Consider the following 23,191-nt stretch of genomic DNA (forward strand, 5'->3'; position numbering starts at 1 on the left):
TAAGCACAGCTCTGACCCTGGTCAGGCTCAGAATCTAGTGGGAGAACAGGGAATGTGAACACAAAGCAGTGGGAATGTTCTTCATCTGTGCGTAATGATGGTAGCTCTGGATCAGAATCACGAAGCTGGTTCTCTTCTAAGCAGCTGTTCCACCCTGACAGCTGACGCTCCGGAGCAGGTTGGGTTCCGAGACAAGCAACCAATACCTGCAGAAGCACCGCCTCCTGACCAATCAGCTCTCTGACAGATTTAAATGTAAGAAAGACATCTGCGCATGAGCAGTGGGTCAATCTTCACCTTTATGAGAGATGTGTCATCAGAAGTGAATGTTTATGCAGCCTAAAACAGACTCTGATCACTCCAAAGTTTGTTCTGCGGATGTTTAAACATTTGGAACTAACGTTCATTATATTATTTTTTTTTTTCACAACGAACTATAAAAAAAAAAATCCTTTCGTTTTCTTCAATAGTGTTTCCGTGTGCGCGCGCGCACGCGTGTGTGTGTGCAGCGTATCAAACTCGCCAAACCACATGAAATGATGTCCATTTCATGACACGACACTGAAGTTGGCTTCCGATTAGCGAATTAAAGGGATGGGCATAATGGGCCATTTCACTGCTGATCGCCCTAAACTAGGTCCTGGATGGAAGCTACAATAAGTACTCTGCTCAAATCTGGATACAATTATTCTAAAGAGGCCGGAGATTCATTGAAACTTTGTTTGGGATTTGTGAAACCTTTTTCTGATTTGTGAAAATGCAGAACAGAGCCGTTTTACTGCTTTGTTGTCAAAATGCAAAAAAAATGCAGTGAAATGGCCCTTTTTTATTCGCGTATCGGAAGCCAAGTTCAGCGTCGTTTTCATGACCGCATTTATCTGATTAAATGTCTCTAAAATGTACTGAAATGAACAACAAACCCTTCTTGTGAAGTTTGGAAGAAAATGAACTCAGACTGGTTTGAATCGCTTTCTGTAAACTGTTTTCACACATGAATAAAAACAGCTGGAAGCAGGAAGTCAGACTCCACACCTAAAACTGAACACACACTAATGGTACCTTCAGGGCACTGTATGGATGAATATGTAGTCATAGCGCTCACCTTCTCGGAGGAATCAGTCTCGGTCTGCTTCAGGATCTCTGCAGATTGAAACGCACACACGTTTCCAACTCTGCTCACTTCTGCACCCGGAAAGAGTTTATGGTGTTTGAAAGTAGTTTCAGTTCCTCCTCACACCGGCGCCCATATCTGCGTCCTGAGAAAAATCGTCCGGTGGGTGGATCCTTCCACACAAGCGATGCAATCCGAGTGATTTTGATCTCCTGATCACACGTATTAAGACATCCTGTTTCTCAGTTTAATCTTATGATACAGGCGCAGATCATTATGAGGGAGGCTTCTTTTATTCCTGTAATTTGTTGATGTCAGTTCTCATTTCATGTGCTTTTAGTTTGTCTTTGAGCCAGAAGATGAAGGCGAGAACACTTGAATGAACTCACGAGCTCTCGGTTATGATTTTATGGATGACTGAAGCTGACTCGATCAGAAACACATACATGCTCATTAATATATGCTGCAAATAGGAACATTAATATTTATTCAGACAGTAATCAGTGTATAAACTGTAAAATAGATTTATTATTCTTAATTATCCAGTTTATTTCCCGGTTCAGTATGTTTCTCCCATTAGAGCCACATGAAGCTGTTGGCTTCTGATTCATGAATTAAAGAGATATGCATAAAGGGACATTTCACAGCAGTCCTGTGCAGATCACAGTAGGTTGAGTCTTGTCCGAAAACCACAACAGTTAAAGGGGGAATACATTCATGAACACTCCGTGTACTGAAGCTTTTTATGTTGAAGGTGCATTTAGCGGAGTGACGCAATCAGTGTCCAACACACTGTTCTCCTTTTTACACCTGGACACACCTGGGGGGTCTTTCTGGTATATTTCGCCTGAAACTAAGGTTGTTTTTTATTGTAATTCTCCGAGTATTAAGTGGATGCACGAAGTAAGTGTCGTTTCTTTATTGTGTTTATTACGGCCTATAGGACTATAATGTGAATGCTGCGGTTTTGAAAGGACTGACAAGACCAAACCGTAAGTTTTGTCTTGTCAGTCCTTTCACACGGATCCTGACAGTAAAAAAGAATTTATTCCCTTTGCATAATTGTTTAGTTCAGGTTTGACCAGCCTAACTATTCTGGGTCCAATAGAGGACTCAGTCTCAGGCGATTTGCATGCGAAAAAGTAGCGAAATGGCCCTTTTCTGCAGTTTCAGAACTGAAATAAAGTTTTCATAAATCCTTAACGGAGTGCTTCTGAGGGAAGGATTAATGCCAGCTCGTTTGGGTTATACAGCAGACCAGATGCGACGTCGGTCGGGACACAGGAATGATGATAGGATATGATTTCTTTGCCAGCAGATCTGATGACTGCGGTGATTTATTGAGCACTCAGTGTTGTAACAGTTCTGAAAACAATAATTATCATAATAAATCACATTATACACCATCTCCATAATGATAAATGTGCTTACATAAGCATAAAAATATATACGACTCTCCTTTACATATATAACAATAATAATGGCATAAATAACCCAACAGAAATACGGATTAGCCATAATAACAGGTTCACTGGTCCAATAGCTCCATCTACTGGCTAAACCGGGTACTCGGTAAACAATGGCACATGGCGCATAAGGCGGTCATCTGCTGAATGATTAACCACCTGAACAATGTCAAGTTACTGACTGCTAGCTCACTGGACTCTCAAAGCACTCACAAACATCAGCATTCACATTATAGTCCTGAACAATGTTCAAATACAGATATTCGTTCCGTATCGGCGGTAAACAGGCGACAGTTAACGAGGTGCGCCGTCATAAACAATAAAGAAACGACACTTACTTCGTGCATCCACTTAATACTCGGAGTATTACAATAAAAAACAACCTTAGTTTCAGGCGAAATATACCAGAAAGTCCCCCCAGGTGTGTCCAGGTGTAAAAAGGAGAACAGTGTGTTGGACACTGATTGCGTCACTCCGCTAAATGCACCTTCAACATAAAAAGCTTCAGTACACGGAGTGTTCATGAATGTATTCCCCCTTTAACTGTTGTGGTTTTCGGACAAGACTCAACCTACTGTGATCTGCACAGGACTGCTGTGAAATGTCCCTTTATGCATATCTCTTTAATTCATGAATCAGAAGCCAACAGCTTCATGTGGCTCTAATGGGAGAAACATACTGAACCGGGAAATAAACTGGATAATTAAGAATAATAAATCTATTTTACAGTTTATACACTGATTACTGTCTGAATAAATATTAATGTTCCTATTTGCAGCATATATTAATGAGCATGTATGTGTTTCTGATCGAGTCAGCTTCAGTCATCCATAAAATCATAACCGAGAGCTCGTGAGTTCATTCAAGTGTTCTCGCCTTCATCTTCTGGCTCAAAGACAAACTAAAAGCACATGAAATGAGAACTGACATCAACAAATTACAGGAATAAAAGAAGCCTCCCTCATAATGATCTGCGCCTGTATCATAAGATTAAACTGAGAAACAGGATGTCTTAATACGTGTGATCAGGAGATCAAAATCACTCGGATTGCATCGCTTGTGTGGAAGGATCCACCCACCGGACGATTTTTCTCAGGACGCAGATATGGGCGCCGGTGTGAGGAGGAACTGAAACTACTTTCAAACACCATAAACTCTTTCCGGGTGCAGAAGTGAGCAGAGTTGGAAACGTGTGTGCGTTTCAATCTGCAGAGATCCTGAAGCAGACCGAGACTGATTCCTCCGAGAAGGTGAGCGCTATGACTACATATTCATCCATACAGTGCCCTGAAGGTACCATTAGTGTGTGTTCAGTTTTAGGTGTGGAGTCTGACTTCCTGCTTCCAGCTGTTTTTATTCATGTGTGAAAACAGTTTACAGAAAGCGATTCAAACCAGTCTGAGTTCATTTTCTTCCAAACTTCACAAGAAGGGTTTGTTGTTCATTTCAGTACATTTTAGAGACATTTAATCAGATAAATGCGGTCATGAAAACGACGCTGAACTTGGCTTCCGATACGCGAATAAAAAAGGGCCATTTCACTGCTTTTTTTTTTGCATTTTGACAACAAAGCAGTAAAACGGCTCCGTTCTGCATTTTCACAAATCAGAAAAAGGTTTCACAAATCCCAAACAAAGTTTCAATGAATCTCCGGCCTCTTTAGAATAATTGTATCCAGATTTGAGCAGAGTACTTATTGTAGCTTCCATCCAGGACCTAGTTTAGGGCGATCAGCAGTGAAATGGCCCATTATGCCCATCCCTTTAATTCGCTAATCGGAAGCCAACTTCAGTGTCGTGTCATGAAATGGACATCATTTCATGTGGTTTGGCGAGTTTGATACGCTGCACACACACACGCGTGCGCGCGCGCACACGGAAACACTATTGAAGAAAACGAAAGGATTTTTTTTTTTATAGTTCGTTGTGAAAAAAAAAAAGAAATAATATAATGAACGTTAGTTCCAAATGTTTAAACATCCGCAGAACAAACTTTGGAGTGATCAGAGTCTGTTTTAGGCTGCATAAACATTCACTTCTGATGACACATCTCTCATAAAGGTGAAGATTGACCCACTGCTCATGCGCAGATGTCTTTCTTACATTTAAATCTGTCAGAGAGCTGATTGGTCAGGAGGCGGTGCTTCTGCAGGTATTGGTTGCTTGTCTCGGAACCCAACCTGCTCCGGAGCGTCAGCTGTCAGGGTGGAACAGCTGCTTAGAAGAGAACCAGCTTCGTGATTCTGATCCAGAGCTACCATCATTACGCACAGATGAAGAACATTCCCACTGCTTTGTGTTCACATTCCCTGTTCTCCCACTAGATTCTGAGCCTGACCAGGGTCAGAGCTGTGCTTATATCCACACACATTACTGAGTTTTAGTACAAGTTGGTACATTGTGCACATGTGGAATGTTCTTACACACTCATTACACACACATCTGTCCGGAGAGTTTCTGTCCTGATCTGTAAATCTTGGGGCTGAAACAGAGTGTAGCTCCTTTCTTCTTCACATGACTGGATGTTTGCAGCTTCCTGTCCTCTGTGGACTGGTTGATATCTTCTTGTCATTTTCCAGGTAGAAACTATGTCGACTCAGAAGCTGCTCGTTGAAACTCTGGATCAGTTGAGTCCAGATCAGTTTGATGAATTTAAGTCGCTCGTTGGGACAAAGAAAGGTTCATTCCTCATCCCAAGGAGGTCACTGAAGGCAGCAAACACACAGGATGTGGTGCAGCTGCTGGCTCAGACGTACGGCCCACAGTGTGTGGAGGTGAGCAGGGAGGCTTTGATGAAGATGAGCAGGACCGATCTGGTGCAGAGATTGTCAGGTGTCCACTCCGGAGCCAGAGGTATGAGAGCGCTGCGTATATTTTCAAACTTCATTTGGAAATAAAAGAGCACATGAAGATTATTAAAGTGTTTTCATCAGATCTGTCACAGCTCAGCAGATTCCACACAAATACATTGGACAGCATTTAGCCTTGTTTCACTTCAGGGTAAAATCTTCTGTAGAATAAAAGATGAAACAGCTGCTAACAGCTTTTATTCTGTTTCTTTCCTCCTCAGAGAAACAACCTGAGGACAAACAGCTTCCTCCACTGACCCAGAGAGTGAGTAACATCACATCAGTCCACTGTCAATGTCAGCTTTATTTATAAAGCACATTTAAAGGCCAATGGCCAGCCAAAGGGCTTTACAGGATAAAATAATCAGCAGCAATAAACAAGACAAGCAAAAACAGTGAAACAGTTAAAGGCAAACAGATAAAAGATCCAGTACAGGTGACGTAACTCAGCCAAAGGCCAGGGTAAACAAGGGGGTCCTGAGGCGTGTTTTAAAAGTAGAGAGGCTGGTCGCAGACCTCACAGAAGATGGCGAAGGACTCCACAGCGTGGGGCCGCCACTGCGAAGGCTCGACCTCCTTCAGTGTTAAGGAATGACCCGGGAACGGCCAGAACCGACTGGTCAGCTGCCCTCAGGGCTCTGGAGGGTCGATGCACATTAATAAGGTTGGATAAGTGTTCTGAGGCCAGTCCAACAAATAAAAGGTGATATGTAATGAATTCTGTACCTAAGCCAGTGAAGAGAGGAAAGCACCGGATCTGCACACAGTTCAGCTCTGATACAGAGGATCAGCACTTAAAATCATCGTCACCTTAAATTATTAAAGCTTTCCTCAGTCTAATTTACCAAAGATCATCCTTATAACACATTCTGAACACATGACTTCTTTATCATAATAACTAATAACACCATAATGGGGAAGTCTCCACTGAGAAAGAAGAGCTTCACTTTGTTTGAGCTTCACTGACCAGAGTTCATATCAGCACTTTGTGTTCTCTTTACATGTGTTTTCAGTGACATTCGTGTGATGATATCATCATAAAGCTTCACCTGAACATCAGCAGCAGCTGAAATAGTCCGTCTCAAGTCCGCTGTCATGACTGTTGAAATGTTCAGTTCAGGATGAATCAGTTGAGGAGAAGATTCAGTTCAGCTGTGTTATCAGTAGGAAGATGTGCTGAGTTTTTCACTCACTGTTTCTGTGCTTTGTCTCAGTTTTGTTCAATAAAGAAAGACACAGTGTAATATGTCATGTGTTGTAGTTCCTCTGAGGCTGGATTCGCCTCCTTTTAGGACCTGGATAGCACCAGATTACTTTTCTCATGTCCTGATATGTAAAGCCTGCTGTGGTGGTTCGCACTGTCACCTCACAGCAAGAAGGTTCCTGGTTCAAATCCCAGCTTTCTGTGTGGACTTTGCATGTTCTCCATGTCTATGTGTGGCTTCTCTCTGGGAACTCTGGCTTCTTCCCATCGTGTCACAGCTATGAACTGAACTGTGATTCATGAACATTTTGTCTGAATTTACCAGGTGGAAACGATGGAGTCCATTTTAGAGAAGCTGCTGGAAACACTGGCTGATCTGAGCAGTGGAGAGCTCAAGGCCTTCATGGACTCAAGCCAGATTTACCGTTACAATCACCTTTATTCAATAACTGACTGGATGGTAGAGGCGACGGCAGACCTGCACTTCACAGTGTATTCAATGGTGCAGACTTACGGTCCAAAGTCTGTGGAGAAGACTGAGAAGACTTTGATGAAGATGAAGAAGAAGGATCTGATGCAGAGGCTGTCAAAACCCAAAAGTAAGAAAACATTAAAGTAAAAGAATTATAACTGTTTAGGAAATGAGCAGCAGGCCTGCTTCATTCATGGGTTTAAAACCAGATGGTGTGTGGGTCAGAATACAGGAAAGAGGATGATGAACCAGTTTGTAGTCGGCTGTGTTTGGTGAGGCAGTTTAAGTCTCAGCTTTGCCATCAGACTGAAATCACAAATAAATCTCCATCAGAAGCAGAACGTGTGCCATAAGAAGGCTTTTATAAGTGGGACTTCTGATGGAAAAGTTGTTATTTCTGATGGAAAAGTTATTATTTCTGATGGAAAAGTTTTTATTTCTGATGGAAAAGTTGTTATTTCTGATGGAAAAGTTTTTATTTCTGATTGAAAAGTTGTTATTTATGATGGAAAAGTTATTATTTCTGATTGAAAAGTTGTTATTTCTGATGGAAAAGTTTTTATTTGTGATGGAAAAGTTGTTATTTGTGATGGAAAAGTTATTATTTGTGATGGAAAAGTTATTTCTGACTGAAAAGTTGTTATTTCTGATGGAAAAGTTTACCTTCAGAGCTCAAAGGGTTCAGTTGAAGTTTTGCTGATTTTGACCATCCTGATGAACAGTAATAAAACAGATTAAAGCAGATATGTGCAAACATCTGATTTTTCTGCATTTATTAGTGTGCCATGTATGAAATGTTCCAAACTCCCTCAAAACAGTCCTAAATAGTAAAGAATCCAACTCTAAAATGTCAGCAAAGAAAGATAAAAGGTGCACATAGAGGAAAACGTGTTGGGAAAGACGTCCTCCTCCTGTCTTTGCTGACATTTTACCACCTCTTAGTATCTTAATTTCCTTTTTAAGCTGCTTCTCCTGATGTTTGAATTATTTTCTTTATTTCTCCTCAGAAGAAAAGCTGGATGAGTGTCAGTCTGCTCTGATCCACAAAGTGAGTCTCACCTGTCTGACCCTGCAGAGCAACGCTTTTATCCAAAAAGAGCCTAAAATCACATTTTCATCGTGCATTTTGGATGGTTTTCTCAGTTAGACTTTAAAGCTTTTTCTTTTAAACAAGAAACTGGATTGAATAAGAATGATTTGGTTTATGTTTCTGCTACACTGTGCTGCTGGCTTATAGGGAATTATTGAAGAATATTTGATGTTCAAGTCAGTTTTGGTGTCACTATGAAAAAGTTCCATCCTGAAAACACTGTTAACACTGAAGATGAATTCACCTACGTACTGTATGTTAGCTCATCTTTTCAGTTATTTGTGTTCTCCTTACAGAAAACACCTTTAAACATCCAAACGTCTGAAATAATGACATGGATAACATTCTGGACAGAATATATTTCTGACACCTTTATGATAAACTACAACAGTCTGATTCTCTGTGAATGAAATCAATGTTTTCCTCTGAAAACACTTTTGGTTTTCCAGATGGCTGCCATGTTAGCTGTGAAAGAGCTGCTTTTGGAAACACTGGAGGAGTTGAAGGGTGATGAGTTTGAGACATTTAAGTGGTTTCTACATTTGACCCAATTCAAGAAGGATCTCCCACAGATCCCATGGAGCCTACTGGGGTACAGAAACAAGACAGACATGGTGGATCTGATGGTGAATATATTGGGTCAACATTATGTGGAGGTGACCCGGGAGACTTTCCTGGGTATGAACAGGACTGATCTGGCACAGAGGCTGCCAGAGAGCAGCTTTGGACCCAAAGGTACAGTAAACATCTGTTCAGTAATATACTGTAGCATGATAAATACAGGGGTACTTAAAGTTTATGAACCTTTTTGAATTTTGCTGTTTAAATAGTTCAGACTTCGCAGCATTAAAACTCAATTTAACATCACATCTTCACACAAGCTCTGACATCAGATAAAGAAAAACTGATGAAACAAAGTAGATGAAGCCGCTTTAGGGGAAACTTCTGTTTATTAACTGCTTCCACAGGAATTAAGAAGGTAAGAAGCAGCCAGGAGCTGCTGATCAATGCTCTGATTAACTGATCATCAGTCAGGAAAGACACCAGCAATGATCTCAGAGAAGCAGCTGCTGCTGCCCATCAGTCTGGGAAGGGTTATAAGGCCATTTCCAAACTATCTGGAGTCCATCATTCTACAGAGAGAAAGATTATTCACAAGTGGAAAACATTCAGGACAGCTGTCAATCTTCCCAGGAGTGGACGTCCCAGCAAGGTCACCCCAAGGTGAAGAAGCCCAGAGCTACATCTCAGACTCTCCAGGCCCCAGTTAGCATGTTAAAGGTTAAAGGTCACCCCAAGGTGAAAAAGCCAAGAGCTACATCTCAGACTCTACAGGCCTCAGTTAGCATGTTAAAGGTTAAAGGTCACCCCAAGGTGAAGAAGCCCAGAGCTACATCTCAGACTCTACAGGCCTCAGTTAGCATGTTAAAGGTTAAAGGTCATGGCAGCACAGTTAGAAAAAGACTGAACAAGGATGGCTTGTTTGGAAGGGCTGCAGGAGAAAGCCTCTTCTGTCTAAAAAGAACATGGCAGCACAGCTTAGGTTTGCAAAGCTGCATCTGAACAAAGCTCAAGACTTCTGGAACAATGTCCTTTGGACAGACCAGAGCAAAGTGGAGATGTTTGGTCCTAATGCACAGCAGCACGTTTGGAAAGTATCTGCAAAAACATCATAAAACAACTGAGAATAGATGAAAGCTTCACAGCAGTAGTCCAATCATGAGGTAACCAGTTTTCTGAAGAAGAAGAAGAAGAAGAAGAAGAAGGCAGTTTTAGAACGAAACAGAAAAACAGTCTGTGTTTTCTCTCAAAGGAACATGCTTCCTCCTCCTTTCTTTCCTTTTTGGAGGGATGTGGGGAATATAAAGGTTTAACAGTGTTCGTTTAAATTGGATGAGCGGTTTAATATTATGAGTATAACACCTGCTGCTGAATCAGTAACTTCTGGATGTTTTCTCCTCAGAAGAACACACTGTGGATGAATGTTTGCCTGCACTGACCCACAAAGTGAGTAATGACTCTTTAGTCTGATGCCGTTCTTTTGGCTTTCACTGAATCGATGTTACACAGATTATCATTAGTTCCAATATTCATGTCCAGCTGAAATATTCTTTCTACGTCTTCATTTCTAAAACATGAATGAGAAGTAAAGAGACAAATCAGATTAAATCACAGCTGATGAGTGAATTAAAAAACATTTCCTTTGAATTACCAGATAAAAACGATGGAGTCTGTTACAGAGCTGCTGCTGGAAAAGCTGTCGGAGCTGAGCGGCCGTTGGTTCTCAGACTTCTGGATCACATTTCACCAAACTCAACAAACTCAACCTTATTATAGACCGCCATGGATGCTGCTGTATGTTTCAAACACACAGTATTTGGTGTTTTTTATGGTTTGTACTTACGGCCAACAGGCAGTGGAGAAAACTGAGCAGATTTTACAGAAAATGGAGAAAACTGAGCAGATTTTACAGAAAATGAAGAAGAGTGATCGGCAGCAGAAGCTGCCAGAATCCAGCTTTGGGACAGAAAGTAAGACAACAAGGACAGAACATGTACAAATCATAAAAGTGGCTCCTGAAACTGTCACCCATGAGTCTCTTCTGTCTGTTTTCCTCCTCAGAGAAACTCTCTGTGCATGAGCAGCGATCAGGTCTGAGCCACAAAGTGAGTAACATCACATCAGTGTGATTCAGAACGTGACAGCTTTCATTCAGCAGATGAGGCTGAATCCTCAGACCGAACGTGTCAATGATTCAGTCCAAACACGTGTTTAATGTTGGATGTTTGTAAGGACTAAAGAGCAGGAATGAATAAAAGGAGAGAAATGAATCACACGACCTTGCACACAGAGACAGATATGGATCCTGTAATGGATTTCTGTGTTTAGCAGCAACAAACATTGAGAGCTGCAGGCTGTAAATAAAATCCTTTTCAGAAGCTGAAGGAGGAAAAGTTCATTGTTCCTCATCTTGTTGTTTTCAGCCTGTTTTTTGCTGATCATCAGCAGCAGTTAACAGCCCTCTGTAGTCAGTCCTGTAGCGTTTACCAGATGCATCGGACCGTGTGTGATCTCGCTGACTGTTTGTAACCGTCTCAGTGGGCCGAACATCTGACCCATGAATGTACCGACTGTTCCAGGTGGCAACGGTGGCAGCTGTCAAAGAGCTGCTTTCAGAGACTTTGAATGGTTTGAGTGATGAGGAGTTCCTGACATTCAAAAGCCTTCTGCTGTCGATGACCGTCCTGACTTCTGGTTCAGATCTTTTTAGTCCTGAACAAAGAACCTCAGAGACAGCGGATGTGATGCTGATGCAGCTTGGACAGCAGTCTGTGGAGTTCACCGTAAAGGTTCTCACGTACCTGAACAGAACCGATCTGGTCCAGAGGTTTTTGGAGAGCAGCTCAGCACCAAACAGTAAGACAATACCAACAAAAATCTGAGAAATAAACTTTGGGTTTTAACCTCTTAGCAAAGTTCTCCTCAGTTTACAACTCAGTAAGATTTGTGATGCTGAAAAAAGAAGATTTCTGTTTCCAGTATTTCTGTTATGAGTGAAAGTGAAGAAAATGGTGATGTTAGTGTCAGTGTTGGGGCTGTGATACACAGTTCATATCCTCCATGTCAGTCACTCATGAGTCTCTTCTGTCTGTTTTCCTCCTCAGAGAAACTCTCTGTGCATGAGCAGCGATCAGGTCTGAGCCACAAAGTGAGTAACATCACATCAGTGTGATTCAGAACGTGACAGCTTTCATTCAGCAGATGAGGCTGAATCCTCAGACCGAACGTGTCAATGATTCAGTCCAAACACGTCTTTAATGTTGGAGTTCTTTCATGGAACTGAAGCTGTTTTATTTCAACAAGTAGAATACGACACATCAGCTATTAGATGTAGTTAAAGCTTCGGGGGGTGATGCCTCCCTTTGACACGGCGTTAAAGAGTTGCAGTCTGTAACTTCATTAAATAACTGTTTCTAAGCATCTGAAAGAGAAGGAAAAGGAGTCGTTTTGTGTAGAATTTAGTCTGATATTAAAAAACATAATGAGACAAACTGATCAATATGTTCTGTTACATATATATATATATATATACATATATATAATGAATGTGCTGACTGTTCCAGGGGTCGTATCTGACAGCTGTGAAACAGCTGCTTTTGGAAACTCTGAATGATTTGAGCGACGAGGAGCTGAACAGATTCAGAGAGTCGATGATCTCTCAGAAGAATCTCTCACACATCTCATGGACACGGCTGCATGCAGACAGGTTACTTCTAGCTCATGTGATGGTGGAGGAGCTGAACCAGCAGTCTGTGGAGGTGGTCAGTGAGATTCTCAAGAACATGAAGAAGACTGATCTGGTGCAAAGACTCACAGACAGAAGCTCAGTACTCAAAGGTAAGGTGAACTAGTTCAAACTGGTTCTCATCACCTGGACTAAACAGAAGAAACACGAGGTTCATAAAGCTGAACTAAAATATCTGACTCGAGGCACACGTCTCCTTGCTGCTCAGTGTTTTTAGCTGGATTCTTTAGTTCTGTATGAATAATGTGCATGTTTAACTTTTACCAAAGCTGATTCCATTTGGATGTGAGATGACATCATAATGATCTGTTTTTTCTCAGAGGAACTCTCTGCGGATGAACATGGAGCTGCGCTGCTGAAGGCAGTAAGTGTGACATCACAGCTTTCATTCAGCATGAAACTCAGTCTCATCTTTAACATTTTAAACATTTGTTTGAAACTGGACGACTCGTAAAGTTTCCAGTCTGAGGCCATGGTCCTCAACCAGAGAAGAGTGGATTTCCTGCTCCATGTTGGGAGTGAGTCGCTGGCTCAAGGAGAGGAGTTTAAGTATCTCTGGATCCTGTCTGAGAATGGGGGTAGAATAAAAGAAAAGTGACTGAATTAAAACCTGTGAACAGAAGAAAACCTGAGAATGAACGCTCTGGATTAATCCACACTCACCAGCTAAGGCAGTGGGAACTCAGGGCCCTAAAACACAGTCAGAGGATCAGCTGTTGGGAATGTTGGTGTTTTTTATGGACACGAGTCATCCTGGAAACATTCAGATTAAAACACTGATACTGATAAAATGTGAAGAAACACACCTTTAAGAATGAATTCTTTGTTTTTTTCCAGATAGCAGCAGAGACGGCTGATAAACAGATTCTTCTGGAGACTCTGAAGAGTTTGAGTAAAACAGATTTTGCAAAGTTCACATGGTTGCTGGAGCTGACATGTTTCCAGAGGGGCATCCCACAAATCCCTCACTATAAGCTGGATTACTTTCACATGACAGCTGAAATAGTGAATCTGATGGTGGAGGAGCTTGGCCAGCAGTGTGTGGAGGTGACCAAGGAGGTTTTCAGGCACATGAACAGGTCTGATCTGGTCCAGAAGCTATCAGAGACCAGCTCAGCATCCAAAGGTAAGTTATGTGGAAAAGCTGGTATTCAGAACTTCATCTGTATAATTTGACATGAAATTTAGTGAAGACACTGATGGTCCAAAGAAGCTGAACCACAGTGACTTTGTTTGTATGTAGACTTTTCTTCTCGTCCCACCGACACGTCGGTTTAATTTTCAGTAAAGTTTGGATCAGCTGGGCGGACTGCAGGGACCTTTGGAGCAAACATTCGTGTTTCTCAGAGGATTAAACCTGAGTGGGTTTGGTTATTCCCTCACTGTTTATCTCAGACAACCAGCATGTCGGTGGGTTTGTGTTTCCCAACACTTTAGGTGTGTACTGTGGTCCATTAGCTGTAATAATGTAACATATGAAGAGCTTCCTTTTCCTCCTCTAAGGCTTCAGTCAGCAGCGTGTCCTACTGAACATGCTGATGATCAAACATAAAGACTGTTAACATGATTTCATCAGACTCTTTAATATTTGAATCAAACTCTGTGTTTTAACAAGGACCTTCAAGAAGTGTGAAGCCTGAGGGCCGTGGAAGTGGCATGGTAGTTCCTTACATTTATCAATCACTTCAAGTTATTGATCTTTAATTGATTTACGAATTTAAATGAAGAGTCGATGAGAAAATCCTGCACTTGTGCATATAAGTGATTATCCTCTGCAGCAGGACTCCGGTGGCTGGACTAAACTGGAACCTGAGGTGAAGAGTTCAGATACAGACGAGGCTCCGACTTACAGGTAAAAATAACATCCTTAAGCTTGAATTTCATTTTCAGAAGAAAAACTGTGGTTCTGACAGATTACGATAAAAGTGTTAATTGTGTTCTGCTGGTCAAATCTAACCAGGACAGCTGCTTTTACATTTCCTCTGTTGGGTCCCTCCATGTTTTTATTGGAAGCTCGTTTCTGAACTCATATTTCAGCCTTCAGTCTGACGTGGGACACTTTGAGTGCAGCATCTCTGGGTTGCGCTGGGCCTGTAAGGAAAAGGTTGGCTTTAGGTACCAGTTTGGCTCTTGGGACGGACACATGGAGCGAATGGAAAGCAGACGATACTCGCCTGCAGGTCCTCTAATGGACGTCACAGTCACTGCTGGGAGGTTTGATGAAGTGCACCTGCCACACTGGATCTGCATCGGTAAAAGAACATAAAGACAATGATGTATTGAATGTTTAAATCGTGTATTCTTTTTGTAATCCTTTCTGTATTCTTTGCAGATGACATCCCTAAAATACTGGACAAGCTTGCAGTCCTGCACATAAATGATTGTGGAGATGTTGTGGAAAAAGCTTCTGAAGTCACACCGTCACACGTCAAACTGACTGAACCGATTTTCTCTCCAAAAGCGGTCCTTGTAAAAGTCGGTTTTCCTTTGAAAATCAACTGTAATGTGTTGATATATCAGACCAACACAGCTTTCCTCACGCTGCATGTTTATCTGATCCCGCGTGATCCTGGACTACAACAGGTTATCATACATCTTACTGTCCACCACAACCGGTTACTGCAACATAGACAGTGCATGACCAGGAAAACACAACATATACTGTTGGCTATGTTTGACAAGTTCGTCTTTAATTACAGAAAATGGACCAGAGGGAACTATCCTACGGATACAAAGTAATCCGAAAGCCGGATCCGAAGGTGTCCCTGAAAATGCGTGATTGCTTCATCCTCACAGCCAGTGCTGACAAGGCAGAAATCTATCCTAAGGTACGGTTTTCATCTCCTTAGCAGGCCGTTAGAATCCATCCAACAGCGGCTGCATCACCATGCTGACACACTCATTATTCCAGAAAACCACACCCATCATGAACTTTAGTTAAAACCTTTAGCTTTGTTTCACACATACACTTCCCAGACTGTGCCTTGCGCCCAATATCTGGTTCTATGAACACAATAAAGCAAAGTGCTCTTTTTTATGGTGAACTCGACACCAGCTTTGTGACCACAGCTGAAATGGGACCACGCTTGGCTTGATGTTCATCGATGCTGTTTTTGAGCATTTTACAGAAGATGATACTGAAATTACTCTCTTCCTTTTATGTTTTTCTGTAGCAGGGACTAAAGCTCCAATATCCTTATGGAAGGCCAAATTTCTACGAAATGTACATTAAAAATCCAGACACAGACTTCCAGCTCAGACTCATACCTGAAAAAGACAGCCATCCAGTGTGGGAGTGTGCAGTTCGAAAAGGTCAGTTTTTAATACTTTTTTAAAGGAATAGAGTTTAGCTTTCTTCAGAAGATATCATCTCACAGCAAAACTCGTCTCAGGGAAGAAACACAACAATTTCATGAGAGCAGCTTTGCGTCCCAATGGGGAAAATACTTCATTTGAACAGGAAGAAACACTGCCTTCAGTGTCAAACTAAGATATTCACCCACAAAGGCATCTTTCTTGTTTTGTAGCCTTGGATCTTATGATTTAAAATGACATGTTTTGGATATTTTATGATCAAAACGTAGGCCGGGGTCGTGTGTGAAGAACAGCAGAAGCCGGCCGTCGACTATCAAAACGATTAATCGACTAATCGGTTAATTACTAAATAAAACAATCCAAAACTGAAAAAGGATTTAAGCCATATGATAACTTGATTTGTAACACTAACTGAAAATGCTAAGAAGACGGCTGGGTGTAATGCACCAACAGTCAAATCAATACCAAAAAGTTAAAAAAATACAGCCTGGTTGTAACTTTGGACTAAAGTTTTTAATGTTGCACTTTAATGTTAAAATCCAAGACAACTCCGCTTATTTATAGCTAGCAGGCTACGCTAACAAGCTAAATATCTAAATACCGGTTACATGCTGCCGTTCCGACATCTCGCCACTTAATTTTTTTATCTCACACCACGAGAACCCATCCGGCTTGAATGAAGCGGAGCAGTTCCAGCAGCTAAATGTGCCAAACCAATAGAAATACACTGTAAGATGCATCCAGCTGTAATTATTGTAAATACAGCTCTAAAAAGTAATCAACAGTTAATGTATCCATACAATCTCAGTATGATAAAAACTATATGAAAGAGCAGAAAGTTAGTTGGACCGACGTTTTCTGTGAACAGAAGCTTAATGTTTTATTCACTGCTGTTTTTCAGATGAATATCAAAGCCTCACACAAGGTAAGAAGAGTTGAACTTTGCTGTCGGAGAATTGTAAAACCAAGTCAGGTTTGTTTAACTTCACTGCCAATCTCTATCTTGACCAGTTCTACTTTGCATTGGAAATGTTCTTTTTTTAAAAATATATCATATCAAGCAAAAACAGCAAATAAAAGTTTACCCAAAACCAAGCATTCATGTAAAGAAAAGGACAAACACCAAGTTAGATTTATTTATATACCCTATACTGCCAAAAGTATTCACTCACTCATCCAAATAACTAAATCCAGGTGTTCCAGTCACTTCCACGGCCACAGGTGTGTGAATCCAAGCACCTCGGCATGTAGATCTGTGAAAGAACGGGTCGCTCTCAGGAGCTCAGTGGATCCCAGGTGGTACCGTGATAGATTTCCTCATTACTAAATACTCCACAGTCAGCTGTCAGTGGGATTATAACAGAGTGGAAGCGATTGGGAACGACAGCAGCTCAGCCAGGAAGTGTTCGGCCAGGTAAAATGACAGAGCGGGGTCAGAGGTCGCCGACTTTCTGCAGAGTCGATCGCTACAGACCTCCAACCTTCATGTGGCCTTCAGATTAGCTCCAGAACAGTGCGTAGAGAGCTTCATTGAATGGGTTTCCATGGTAACTGCATCCAAGCCATACATCACCAGGTGCAATGCAAAGCGTCGGATGCAGTGATGTAAAGCTGCCGCCACTGGACTCTACAGCAGTGGAGACGCCTCCTCTGGAGGGACGAATCACGCTTCTCCATCTAACAACCTGATGGAGGAGTCTGGGTTTGGCGGTTGCCAGGGGAACGGTACTTGTCTGACTGCATTGTGCCGAGTGTAAAGTTTGGTGGCGGGGGGATTATGGTGTGGGGTTGTTCTTCAGGAGCTGGGCTTGGCCCCTTAGTTCCAGTGAAAGGAACTCTGAATGCTTCAGATACCAAGAGATTTTGGACCATTTCATGCTCCCAACTCTGTGGAAACAGTTTGGGGGATGGACCCTTCCTGCTCCAACAGGACTGCACACCAGGTCCATAAAGAGTCCTGACCTCAACCCGATGGAACACCTTTGGGATGAATTAGAGCAGAGACTGAGAGCCAGACCTTCTGTCCAACATCAGTGTCTAAAGAATGGTCAAAAACTCCCACAAACACACTCCTGAAGCTTGTGGAAAGCTTTCCCAGAAGAGTTGAAGCTGTTAAAGCTGCAAAAGGTGGGCCGACTTCATATTAAACCCTTGGGATTAACAATAGGATGTCACTTAACTTAAAGGCAGATGAGCCAATACTTTTGGCAGGATATATATAGTGTATATCACAGACATGAGTCATCATGTACAATATTTATCTTGCTTTGGTGCCAATACAATGTTTTGAATAATAATTTTGATCATTAATTCTCCATCATGTCCTCCAGCCACTGTTCACTTCTGCATGCACTCATTTCTGCTCCTGCACATCATTCACAGCGTTCTTTCAACCCTGTTGGGACGTCGGTTAAAACCAGTTGGATGAACGTTGTTCGAGGATTTTCTTTTGAGGTTTAGTTTTCTTTTGCTTTACATGAGAAGACACAAACAGTAAATGGTCATTCAGAAGAGGCAGGGAAAAGGAGGGAGTCATATTTGGTGTGAAATGTGTCGATGACTTGACATCTCAGAACCATGTTCGCAACAAACAGGAAGCAAAATGAAAGCAACAACACAATGAATCAAACAAAAAAGCAAATGTAGTAAAATAATAGTTCAACTTTTCAGTGAAACACCTGGAGATAAGTGCATGTCTGCTTGAATATATTATGTGGTTAAAGTAGGAACATTAGTAAAATCAGCAGTGTGTTACAGTTGTTTTTAGTTTGTTGGTGCTGTTTGGGTTCATTAAATCTCTGCAGCCACCTGAAGCTGCAGGACAGATTCTGTCTGCTGATTAATGCTGATAAATACATCCTACTGATGAGATATCTGCATGTGGAAGACTGTATGTAATGGATATTAATGATCTGACGCAGTAAAGAAGAGGAATGCATTTGTTAAGTGTTTTATCTTTTGGTTTCAGCTGCAGGGTCCTCAGCAGGAGCCACAGGCATCAGTACCATGGCTGATGGTAAGTTATCAGGTTCTAACTGTCTTTTCTGGGCCTGATCCTGATCAAAGTCCTGCTCATTAAGAGTCTGATCCGTCTTTTTGTATCAGGCACACTGGAAGAGCAGGGATACAGTAAATTAATAAATTTTCTCTCTTCCTTCATTTCAGTTGAAAGAGCCTTAGCTGAAGCAGCTGGAGCAAACACAGAGGCAGAAGGTAGGTGCACTGAGGCTCCTCGTTGTCTCTGGTCCAGGATCTGATCAGTAAACCAAATTTAATGGATGTAAGTGACAGGGATCAGAAAAAGGCTGATTTTCAAAACAAGTCTGAAGAAGGGTGTCATGGTATGAACAAAGGAGAGTTTAAAGGAGCTCAGAAAATAAGTTGTTAGTGTTAATCAGGCTGGAAAAAGGCTAGAAAATCAGATTGTGTAGAAATGGATCAAACTAAAACCCTTCTGAGCAACTAAAATCTAACCCAGGAGATCACTAAATAATGGTGTGCAACCCCCAGCCGTGTGGAAGGGAAGCCACTGGTCTGCACGTTGTTAACTGTGATGTGAACAGGAGGCAGAAAAGGTTTGGGGACAGATGAGAGCTGGAATCTTTAGTCCATCTCTGAAGCTGAGTTTAGGGACGGGGTAAGAACTCGAAGCATCTCCAGGGAAGCTCAGAGAGGAGCCCCTTCCACGAAGTAATAACAGGACTCATTTAAGGTGGGTCAGAAAACTGATTAGGATGCCCCCCCGGTGCTTTCCTTTGGAGGCTTTCCAGATGTGCCCAGCTGGTACGATGCCTACGAGTGAACTGAGAATCCACTGAAAGGATTACATTTCTAACTGGCTTGGGAATGCCTCATTACCCACCAGGAGGAATTAGAACATATCCCTGATGAGAAGGACGTCGGGAAAACTCTGCTGAGGCCAGCTTCTTACAAGCAGAAGAAAAAGGGTGGATGCGTATGTTTTGTAGGATCTACTGTAAATTGAGAACATTTGGAGAAAATTTAATGACATCTTCAGTCATCCATCCATCATCTGCTGCTTATCCGGGGGTCGGGGGGGCAGCAGCTTGAGCAGAGAAACCCAGACCTCTCTGTCCCCGGCCACTTCCTCCAGCTCTTCCGGGGGGACCCCGAGGCGTTCCCAGGCCATAGTCTCTCCAACGTGTCCTGGGTCTTCCCCGGGTCTCCTCCCAGTGGGACGGGCCCAGAACACCTCCCCAGGGAGGCGTCCAGGGGGCATCCTAACCAGATGCCACCTCATCTGACTCCTCTCAATGCGGAGGAGCAGCGGTTCTACTCCGAGCCCCTCCCAGATGACTGAGCTTCTCACCCTATCTCTAAGGGAGGCCCAGACACCCTGCGGAGGAAACCCATTTCGGCCGCTTGTATTTGCGATCTCGTTCTTTCGGTCTCTCCCCACAGCTCCTGACCACAGGTGAGGATGGGAACGTAGATTGACCAGTAAGTAGAGAGCTTCACCTTCTGGCTCAGCTCCTTCTTCACAACCACAATCTTCAGTCAGTTATGAAGGAAATACAGAAAATCCCAGAGTTCACAACCCTAAGCATCACCGTAAAGCCCGGAGGCAGAAGCAGGCATTTGGCTCGTGTGCACAGAAGGCCGGAAGATCATGACACGGGAATCTGTTTTTACTGCACTGAGACAATGATGGAAGGGACTCGAAAGAATGATTCTGCGCTGATATCAATGCAACAAATATTTAGACGTACCTGCGATATGAACAAGTGAGAGGAAAACAGCTCCCAGGTTGTCAGAATATTAGCCCCCAGCTGCTGACTGTGTTTGGGATCTTTAACTGATCTGTTGAGTAAAATGTTCTTCTCTGCATTTTGACAGACTGGTAAATAGATGGTGAGCGTTCTGTAATAAAGCCGAAACATTAAATTAATTAAATGAGTCATCAACAAATCCGCTCAGTCACTGAAGAGTCATTTCTTTCCTTTTTCCTCAGATGAACACTTTGTGGACAAACACATGGAAGACTTGATCCAGAGAGTGAGCACCATCGGACCCATTTTAGATGCTCTTTTAAGGAATAAAGTCGTCCAACGAGAAACTTATTTAACAATAAGAGCTCTGCCCACCCCTCAGGATCAGATAAGGGAGCTCTACTGTGGCCCTCTGAGAGCAGGCAAAGCCTGCAAAGACATCTTCTACTCAGTCCTTCAGGAAAAAGAACCACGTCTCATCGCCGACCTCAACAGAAGGAAGTAAATGTTGAGGTTAGCGATGCAGCTTAATCACATTAGAAATGTGGAAACACTGCTAGAGATGCTCAGTGTTTTGTGCTGGCAGAAGAAAATCTTTTGCTGTTACTTTAGATGCTGACGTGCGCAGTGCTAGCTGTGATCAGTGGCCTCGTTTAATGAATAATTGGTGCAAAACACCTGAGAGGTTTTAAAATGAGATGTAGAAATGCATCATGTGAAGAATTCTTCCTGATTCCACCAGAACAAGATGAGCACATGTCACTGTTTGACAGAACCTGACTCCTCTGAACACAGACTCTATGGATGAATCTATGACTTTATTCTGAATTGAATGTGTTTGTTTCTCACTTTGGGGAAAACCGTCATATCCCCACAGGACTAATGTCTCTGAGCTCTTCAGCCACATCAGTGACATTATTCCTCTGATGACTGATGTCACATTAAAACAGCTGGAGCCCCCCTGAGGAGGCCCGCCTCTGGCTGCGTGCACCTGTTTCCAGGAAAGCTGGGATACTGTGTAACATGTAGATAAAACTGGAATTCACTCAGAAAGGATTTAAAAAACAAGCTTTGTTAAATAAAGTTGGGACGGGCTGCTTCAGCTCTTCACTACGGAAACATCTGCTCTGATTCACTTTTACTTTTGCAGCATTACGTTCTTTTATGAAATACCCAAAATGTTTTCAGGGGGCCACAGCTCTGGACTTCAGTTGTGTCAGTTTTCACGAAGCAGCCACATGTTCGGATGCCCTGAGCACCGACGGACCCCCACAACATCACAGATGCTTTTTAGATCAACAGATGCTGAGGTCGGTCATGAAGTTACATGTTACTGAAAGGTCTGTTCAGATGTGAAATAACTAAACATTCATTCCACAACCAATAATGTGAATCAGACAGTTTCCGGTAGAACGACCCTCCTGCAACATATGACACCTGAACCAGGTGATGTCGATCCTCCCAGCAGCTAAACATCAGCATTAAGTTGAATTAATAGTGCATGTAAAGGCAGGTAGAAACTATCCTAAAATCCGCTGAATCAGCGCTGCACATGTCCGTTTTACGGTGTTTTTTTCTTGTTAACTTAGTGACAGTCATACAATAACTGCACAGGGTGTCTGATCTGAACCAGGTGATGTCGATCCTCTCAGCAGCTAAACATCAGCAGGAGGAAGAGATGGGTGTTGGTTGTGGGAGTGGACTCCAGACAGAGAGAGACGCACGCAAGAAGCAACAAAGCGCCTATAAAGCCAGCCCCAAGCGGAATGTCAGCTGTTCTGACAACAGGAAAGAACACTGAAGGCTGACCACCTGGCGGACCTCGCCGGTGAATCTGCTCACAGTAAGGCTGCAGGCCCCTTCTAAGATATTTACCAATATTTCACCCACCCGTGTAATTAGCCATGATCTTCCATCTAGTTTGAGTTGGCTGAGCGAAGTCTTAAAAAAAGAGAAAGAGCTACAAATAGTCTTCAGTAAATAATGGTTTGAAAAGTGAAATATAAGGGAGGTGGAGGGCCGAATGACTGCGTTTGCTTTGGTCCCCAAAATGACTAAATCAGCCCCTGGCTTCAAGCTTTCATTCACACTATGGACGAGCTTCCGTAAATCAAGCTGCACAATGCATGGACACATTTAATTAGTCTCATTTTGGGATTGCAACTACCGTGCTTAAGTAAAGTGTTGTAACTATAAAGAGATCAGCTTAAAGCACACAGTTTGGAACTAAAACAATATAGTCAGCCTCATCAGGCAGGACCTGGACGGCCTCCAGGCTCCACGACCAGAGGTGGATGCATAAGAAAAGCCTGCTGACAGGGAGAAATGTCAAAAGGATGATGTTGTTCATTTTTCAGTCTCTGGATTCAAACTCATCTTCTATGCATCAAGAACGGAGGCCAAATTATAATCTCCATAATAAGCCCAGCTCGGAAAATATAATTATAAGCATGAAGGAATATTGTACGTATCGACCTTTAATTTCTACAACAGCTAAATGGACAACCGTCTGTTAGTTTCATAAAGTTCGAAGGAACCAATTCGCGCTACACCATAAACAGGAACGAATCTTTGTCCGGGCCGTTGTTTCACCCGGAAGATAAAACCGTTTGGACCGCTGAAAAAAGCGCTGAAAAACCGGCTTGATGA

General features: G+C 42.5%; 3 protein-coding genes across 3 annotated transcripts; all 3 read left to right on the top strand.

Annotated features, from left to right (window-relative positions):
* Positions 1-97: 97 nt before the first annotated feature.
* Positions 98-10,881, top strand: LOC140315811 (uncharacterized). The gene is made up of 12 exons (XM_072393388.1): positions 98-178; positions 3,607-3,749; positions 4,695-4,728; positions 4,901-4,918; positions 5,156-5,429; positions 5,647-5,690; positions 6,955-7,228; positions 8,109-8,149; positions 8,641-8,926; positions 10,155-10,198; positions 10,407-10,722; positions 10,814-10,881. Exons 1-12 carry the CDS (start codon positions 98-100, stop codon positions 10,879-10,881), a joined length of 1,623 nt encoding a protein of 540 aa, XP_072249489.1.
* Positions 10,882-11,279: 398 nt separating this feature from the next.
* Positions 11,280-16,751, top strand: LOC140315812 (uncharacterized). The gene is made up of 12 exons (XM_072393389.1): positions 11,280-11,608; positions 11,857-11,900; positions 12,316-12,589; positions 12,818-12,861; positions 13,335-13,623; positions 14,113-14,156; positions 14,276-14,349; positions 14,535-14,749; positions 14,830-15,080; positions 15,197-15,325; positions 15,671-15,809; positions 16,714-16,751. The coding sequence occupies exons 1-12, from the start codon at positions 11,314-11,316 to the stop codon at positions 16,749-16,751; spliced, it is 1,836 nt and encodes a 611-aa protein (XP_072249490.1). The 5' UTR covers positions 11,280-11,313.
* A 1,819-nt stretch (positions 16,752-18,570) lies between these two features.
* LOC140315942 (apoptosis-associated speck-like protein containing a CARD) lies at positions 18,571-21,624 on the top strand. The gene is made up of 3 exons (XM_072393556.1): positions 18,571-18,828; positions 18,978-19,025; positions 20,785-21,624. The coding sequence occupies exons 1-3, from the start codon at positions 18,819-18,821 to the stop codon at positions 21,045-21,047; spliced, it is 321 nt and encodes a 106-aa protein (XP_072249657.1). The 5' UTR covers positions 18,571-18,818; the 3' UTR covers positions 21,048-21,624.
* The last annotated feature ends 1,567 nt before the right edge of the window (positions 21,625-23,191 follow it).

This window comes from Leuresthes tenuis, unplaced genomic scaffold, assembly GCF_036924035.1.
Source record: "Leuresthes tenuis unplaced genomic scaffold, fLeuTen1.0.hap1 SCAF_10, whole genome shotgun sequence".
Classification (NCBI taxonomy): Eukaryota; Metazoa; Chordata; class Actinopteri; order Atheriniformes; family Atherinopsidae; genus Leuresthes; species Leuresthes tenuis.